The sequence below is a fragment of the Cyprinus carpio genome, chromosome B15, assembly GCF_018340385.1.
Source record: "Cyprinus carpio isolate SPL01 chromosome B15, ASM1834038v1, whole genome shotgun sequence".
In the NCBI taxonomy this organism is placed as follows: domain Eukaryota; kingdom Metazoa; phylum Chordata; class Actinopteri; order Cypriniformes; family Cyprinidae; genus Cyprinus; species Cyprinus carpio.
This window is the reverse complement of record NC_056611.1, coordinates 25394751-25402636: the sequence shown is the minus strand read 5'-3', so window position 1 is coordinate 25402636 and position 7886 is coordinate 25394751. Positions and strand designations below refer to the sequence as shown.

The 7886-nt window shown below is 34.6% G+C and overlaps 2 protein-coding genes across 2 annotated transcripts in view; one reads left to right on the top strand and one right to left on the bottom strand.

The window, feature by feature from the left end:
* Positions 1-2832: 2832 nt before the first annotated feature.
* Positions 2833-6877, bottom strand: folr (folate receptor). Its single transcript, XM_042740001.1, has 5 exons — positions 6714-6877; positions 5787-5916; positions 4809-4997; positions 3947-4082; positions 2833-3145 (listed from the first exon to the last, which is right to left on the bottom strand). The coding sequence occupies exons 1-5, from the start codon at positions 6731-6733 to the stop codon at positions 2880-2882; spliced, it is 741 nt and encodes a 246-aa protein (XP_042595935.1). The 5' UTR covers positions 6734-6877; the 3' UTR covers positions 2833-2879.
* An 866-nt stretch (positions 6878-7743) lies between these two features.
* The window catches only part of anapc15 (anaphase promoting complex subunit 15), a 4047-nt gene continuing 3904 nt past the window's right edge, over positions 7744-7886 (top strand). The window contains exon 1 of the mRNA XM_042740006.1: positions 7744-7874. The gene's annotated coding sequence lies outside the window, so the exon portion shown is untranslated. The remainder of the gene's footprint in view (positions 7875-7886) is intronic.

Below are 7886 nucleotides of genomic sequence, written 5' to 3'. Positions count from 1 at the left end.
CTCCCGGGTGGGGGGGCACCATCCCAGTTGCCCCAATAAAAAACCCTCGAGCGCCATTCCTCCTTCCGCGCTCGCGACCGCTCGCACCTCATGTTTGCTGCTGAATGCAAATGATCCTAACTGATGGATGGACATCTATGCCCGCGTAAAGACATCAGCAGTCCGGCGCAGAGAAAAGAAAAAAGGTGAAACCGAAGCCCGTGCATAACTTTCATGCACATTCATAATCCTGCGAAACTTTTTTGGCTTGTTGACGTTAATAACGTGTTTTAATGTCGGAAACAATTTGACCATCACCAACGCATCTAATATTCTCTCTGACTGTCCGTGTTCCCTTTCCAAAATCAGGCATGGGTTTAACACGAATAAAACCGAATTAAAAAAAAAAAATCGTTCTTGTAGCCATGGTAACCGCAAATTAACCATGTTTTTGTTACTTCAAATAATAATTTACAAAGAAGTATTAAGATAATATGTTCTGAGCAGACCTCAGCAAACAATAGCCTTTAAAAAGACTTAAAATGCATTCTATAAAAACAGGGACGCAGTGATGATTGGTTAATAGCACTGTTAAAATACATAATGTGCTAACACAAAATAAACAATTTATGTACATTACATGTTATTACAAAAACCTGCTACACTTACAGGACGATCAAATCCTTGTTTAGGCTACTGGCCAGACATTTCATTCAAATATTCACTTAATCTTTCATTATATGGCCAGCTTTTTGCTATAGACGACACAGCCTCTATAATTTCTTCAACAAAAAACGTGTGGACTTTACAACCCTCGCAAATTATAAACCATGGTTTTATCAGAGTAAAACTGCTTTTATCATAGTAAAAATTCTTTTAACATAGTAAAACTGCTTAATTTTCCTTTGTGTGATTTCTGAATGCTTGAGACAACTGTATTAATAAAGTCAGCCATAGCTAACTGTCTAGAGCTACAATTGTTATTTATAAATAATACAATTTGTTTATATACTTTTATATTTTATTAAAGTTCTATTTTGACCCCTATAGTAGTTTTTTTTCTTTCTTTTTTTGTGACTTCTGTAATATTGCTATTATTATACAATGTTACAATTATACAACACAACAATGTTGCTGCTTGTTTCAGAGAACATGCAAAAGTAACATTCCCACAATGTTTGCAAAATGATACAATGTAACGTTTCCTTAATGTTCACATCAAGAAGATGTTTTTAAAACAGTGCACGTATAAGTGTATAAAAAATTTATTTATTTATCTATTTATTTAGTGATAACTATTCATTTAATTAATGTTAATTTAACTATGAGGTTTACCTTTTTGATAATGTAGTTTTTATATTATTTTATTACACAATACAATAAAATAATTGTATTTCATTTTATTTTTAATAACAAGATAACTGTTAGATTTACTGTTTTTACCTGTTTGTGATGTTCGGTGAATTATAGGCTTATTGAATTTAATTATAAAGATGATATGGTGTCATCGGGGAGACAGACAGCTGGGTGTGGAGGGGAGAGATGCAGAGGAAACAGGGGAGAGTCGAGAGTCTTTGAGAATGACTGGACTTAGCTCAGGTTGATAACTGATCCTTGTATCTCTTTACAGGCGACGGGTGACGCAGGCAGCAGAGACAGGCGGTAACAGGTGAGAGTCCAGGTAGGTGAGTCAGGTAAAGAGAAACAACGTTTATTTTCCCCTTTGCAGGCTGGCAGGCTGAAGACGAGATGTCAGGACGTGATAATGCAGGTGAGTAGGAAGGAATCAGGTATGGATAAACCTTGACAAGACCAGACACTGAGGCGGTGAAAAGTGACTGCTTATATATAGTACGTCATTTGAGTGGTTTTTTTTCGGTCTAATAAGCCGTTTGAACTACACTTTCCTTCCTAAGAAGTGGCAAATGTACACATCTTCTCCATAATAAGTAATAATCATTGGTTTGGCCATCTCTAGACTGTCGCTCCTAAACCTCCTGTGTGTTTCACAGCGCCACCTGTCGGTTCACTGACAGAACACAAGAGAACAGACGGACATGCACTGGTTTTCTTGCACCCCCTTGTTTTGTTTTTTATAATTTTTTTTACATGTTGTTTAATAAAAAAAAATTAAAATGAATAATTTATTTTATAATTTTTTATTTACAAATAAATGCTACTTTAAATATTTAATTTTATTATATATTTTCTTTTATTCCATTACACAACATGCAATTATTTTATTATTAAAATAAAATAAATAAAATAAAAATAAAACAATTATTATTATACAACATGCAATAATTGTGCAAAAAATATTAATTATTGTTGTTTTATTTTATTATTTTATTTTATTAGACAACGTGCAATAATTGTATAAGTAAAATAATTATTTTATTGTACTTATATAATTATTGCATGTTGTTTTAAGTTCATATTTATTTTCAATAAACATATATATATATATATATATATATATATATATATATATATATATATATATATATATATATATATATTCAGTTATTCATAGATTTCATGCCAGAATTTGTTCTTTGTTAAGGTCATTTTTTACATTTTGAACCCCATTTATTAAACACCACTGTAGTCAGTAAGTGATGCTTTTCAAATAATATCACCCAATAAAATGAATAATTATTATTTGTAGTAATTATTTTCTAATCAATAGACATCCCGGAGTAGTTTAACAAATCTACATCAATAAACAGATTATCAATATAGATTACATCATATTACTCAAAGTCACATGGTTTACCACATGAAACTGGCTTATCATAAACAAATGAATCTGCTTTGACTTAGATACATGCACAGAAGATCAACAGTCCTCCATTGCGTTGGTCTTTAGATGTTTATTCTCAGGTGTGATTGTGATCCGGTCAGCGCAGCAGCATCATGAGCAGCACATACACCTGCAGGCCTGTTGCCATAGCAACCGTCTCCGGACTGCCGTTCAGGTAATACTCAGCCACCTTTCTGTTGGGGTTCGGACCCGTGAACCACATCTGCATGCAGCGGCCGCTGTCTTTGGTGAGCGTGGTGTACTTGTAGGAGTTTGACCAGATCTTCTCACACATGTCCTGAGCGCTGGGGAAGATCTCCGTCCAGCGGCTGCAGTGAGAGTCGTGCGGACAGCGGTTAGTGCCTGACACACACAGAGAGAGAGAGAGAGATGTAAAGAAGTAAGCATGGTTCCAGCGAACAGGAAACATTCTCAGAACATTCTGAGCAAACGTTCTTTCAGTAAACTTAAAGGGACAGTAAACAGTTGATGGTAGCCATTGACTTCCATAGTCAGAAGAAAGTAAGTCGTAGAGGTTTGGAAAGACGAGAGTGAGTAAACGATGACAGAATTCTCATTTTGGGGCGAACTATCTCTTTAATATAATGTTATCAGGCTTTTAAAACAGTTTAAAAAAGAAAAGATAACAATAAAAAATAAAACTAACATAATTTTTGCAATTGTTTCAGAACGTTCAGAGAACATTCAAAAGTAACATTCCCATAATGTTTGCAAAATGATACAATGTAATGTTACTGTAATGTTTGTATAACCAATAAAAAACGTTTTTAAAACATTTACAAACCTGGACATTTTGAACGTTCGGCAAACATTCAGAAATAATGTTGTTCTTGTTGTTTTTTAGGCAATGTGCAGTAATTAAGCTAATTAGCAGAAAAGGCAGAAAAGTTCAAAAATATAAGTAAAAAAACTTTCATGTAGTTTTTTTCACACAATAAGAATTAATATTTTTCTAATTCTATATATGTATCAGCTTTAATGCACTTTTCAAAATAACAAAAGCAATCAAATTTCTATTTCAATGACAAAAAAAAAATGATTTAACTTGCAAAGGAGTGGAAAAATAAAAATGCTTTGAAATGCATCATATTTAATGAGATGAAAGATGAGTCAGAAAGGAGTACAGGATTCATGGGGACTGACCCGAGCTCCAGTCCCAGCCCTTGTGCCAGTTCTCTTTACAGGTGTAATCATCCTTACAGTCCTCAAACCAGCTCTTACAGTCCTCCAGACACAGCGGCACGTCCACGATACGCTCCTTACGCCACGACTCGCTCGCCTTCAACACACCACACACAACACTGAGACTCAAACCTGCTACTAACAACACACACACATGATCTATACCAGTCATTAGTTTGGATGATTAGGAGAACGGTTCTGAAAGAAGTCTCTTTTGCTCACAAAGGCTGCATTTATTTGATCAAACATACAGTAAATTAGCTGTTTTCTACATGAATGTCTGTTAGAATGTAATTTATGGATGTTGAGAACAACTATGCTGCTGAATATTACTGTCGGGAAAAACTATTTTTATAAATTAATAGTTTTATTCATCAAGGATGCATTAAATTTAACAAAAGTGCCAGTAAAGACATTTATAATGTTACAAAAGATTTCAAATAAATGCTGTTTTTTTTTTAACTTTCTATTCATCTGTGAAAAAATTCAATATATCACGGTTTCCACAAAAATACTGTGCAGCACAACTGTGTTCAACATTGATAATAATCAGAAATGTTTCTTGAGCAGCAAATCATCATATTAGAATGATTTCTGAAGATCATGTGACACTGAAGACTGGAGTAATGATGCTGAAAATACAGCTGCACATCACAGAAATAAATTACAGTTTAACACATATTCACACAGAAAACAGATGTTTTACATTAGAATAATATTTTACTGTTTTTTCTGTATTTTTGATCAAGTAAACACAGCTCTGGTAAGCAGAAGAGATTAATTATTCCAAAGTTTTGATCAGCACTGTGTAAAGATCTCGTACCTGCTGAATCCAGGGCCCCAGGTGCGGCGAGCACTCGTAGAAACAAGTGTCCTGAATGAAGTGCTCCTTACATTTGTCGCTCATAATGCCGCAGTGATTCCAGTTGAAGTTGTACAGGTATGAATTATCCTGATGAGCTTCTTCTGTGGTGTTTGCCGTGCAGCAGGCGTTATCTTTCCACGGAGAACACTGAGAGACACAAACATTCAGAACACATTCTGATGTTCCTTCATCAGGTTTGTAGAAATGTAGCATTGCATCAGTGTCTCAGCAATGGATGCTCTGCAGTGAATGGGTGCCGTCAGAATGAGAGTCCAAACAGCTGATAAAAACATCACAATAATCCACAAGTAATCCACAGCACTCCAGTCCATCAGTGAACATCTGGAGAAGACAAAAGATGAAACACATCCAGCATTAAGACGTTTTTAACTCAAATACACAGAGTCTATAATCCATAATAACACTTCCTCCAGTGAAAAAGTGCATCTCCTGTTGTCTCTCACATCAAAATCCAGACACATATTTGTTTAGAGCTGTTTAAACGCTGCTTGATCCGTGCAGATTTCTCTCCTGATTCACACCAGAACACTTTTTCACTGGAGGAAGTGTTATTATGGATTATAGACTCTATGTATTTGAGTTAAAAAACGTCTTAATGCTGGATTTGTTTCATCTTTTGTCTTCTCCAGATGTTCACTGATGGACTGGAGTGCTGTGGATTACTTGTGGATTATTGTGATGTTTTTATCAGTTGTTTGGACTCTCATTCTGACGGCACCCATTCACTGCAGAGCATCCGTTGCTGAGACACTGATGCAGTGCTGCATTTCTACAAACCTGATGAAGACACAAACTCATCCTGATCTCAGATGACCTGAGCGTGAGCACATTTTCATAATATATTGTTTTGCATTATTTGATCATTGTTACAGTAGAGAAAAGTGAGTGTGTGTGTGTGTGTGTTGCGTCTTGTACCTGCAGATACAGCTGTCCCTCCGGTCTGGGCTCTGATATCTGGTGTTTTCCATCCATACACATGTTGAGTTTGTCTACAGCAGAAACACAGGACAGCAGCGCTATCAGCAAGACCAGAAACAACAGCAGCCTGTGCAAGAGACGAGAGACGAGAGACGAGACAGACAAATCAGTGAAGATTAGTTCACGGTCACAGAGCTGATGTTCTGTTCTCACAGCCTCCTGACCGCAAGAGTTACAGTATACACTAATATAACCAGCAACTAAAACTGTGAGCCACATACAGCGAGTCCAGATCTCTGAGATCTTCTAAACCCAACAAATGAATAAAATAATGCTTTAGAATTTACAAAAATAAATAAATAATAATAAAACAAAGAATATTTTGGAGGTAAAATGAATAAGAAATATTTGTAACTGCAATCATAATGTCTGAGATTATTTATCTATTTATTTATTACTTAGAAATAAATAAAATAATTATTACAATTTAAAAAAAATATTAAGCATAAATATTTTTTTAAAAACGATGTCATATTCTATAAATAGTAAATATATATTTGATTCTGCACTTTTGTGCTATGTACTTAATCAAATATTAGTGCTGCAAAAATGAGACAAAACAATCTTCTGTTACTAATAAAACAATAAAAAATAAAATAAAGAAAAAATGTTGAGGTGAAATAAATAAATAAGTATAAATATGTAATACATTTTTGTTTGAATCCGATATTTGAATATTTTATAAATACTAATTCTACTGGACAAACTCAAACAAAATACTAAAACTTTCTCAGAATCATCTTAATCATTAACTTTTCATTCAAATAATTTAGCTTTTTATCAGAGAAAACAAAAACAGAAGCATAAGCGATCTTCTGAAGTCACCGTGTGATGAATGAAATAAAGTAAGTTCTGTTTTCATACCTCGAAAGAGAGATGTCCATTCTGCTGCTTGAATCTGAAGTTAAAGGCAGTTAAAGCTGAGAAATGCTCTTTATGTTCCAGGAGCTTCTGGACTGTGTGAATCTGGCTGGTTCAGCGGATCAAAGTCTACATGAAGACTCCTGAAGAGTGGTGACTACGGTAATGAGACGGCCCCTGTACGGTCACGCTGACCTGCCTCATGCCTCGTGGACTCCTGAACCCTCATTTATTACAGTTATTACACAGAAACACAGCTGATCGTAGTGTGTTGAGTGAATCTTCAATCAGCTTTCCTTTGATCTCACACACTTTTATAAGATTTGGGTTTTATACGCTTGTTTCTGAGCGACAGTGTGAGTTTTGAGGGCCATGAACTCCATGTGCTTTAATTTTTAATTTTTTTATTTGTAATAAACACCTCTCTGAGACCTGTTTTTGTCAGACCTCCACTCCAGTCACGTGTTTTAATTGCATGTGCATTTTATTTTATATTGCATGTGCATTTTATTTTATATTGCATGTGCATTTTATTTTATATATTTTTATTTTAGTTAATCCATAAACGAGATTTAAATCTGAGTTTAAAATTAGGGTGCAACAGAATTAAAGTTAATCTTAAATTCTAATTGAATCCAGGATCAGGGTTAAATGTAAACCTGCTTATTAAACAAGGTTTAAAGTTTGGTGCAACAGAATTATTTGATAAATCTTGATTTCATCTAGATTTAAAATTAATCCTTGCAAACCATTTAGATACAATAAAAAAAAATATATATTATTATTATTATTATTATTATTATTTAATTTCCCACTTCAGATCTGAAGCGGGAAAGCCGCAATAATGATCCTTTAAAATATAATTTAAAGAACTATAAACTATAGCCTACTCAATAATTTATTGTATGTGTACACTATTTTAAACTTTCATAGCCTACTTTTTAAGTTTTTCTCCCATGTTACTTCACCAGGTTACGCACTCTTTTAAGTTACAAGTTACACTTTTGGGGAAGTTACTTTCATGTCGCTTTAATGTTACTTTGTTGGCGCAGTGAGTGGCGGAACTAAAAAGCGCGGGAAGGTGTTTCCGGTGGGGAAGCATTCAGTGCAGCACCAGCGCGCGACCGCCGTGTGTTTACATTTAAACTTTCTCCGCATCTGCAGGTAAAAATATGT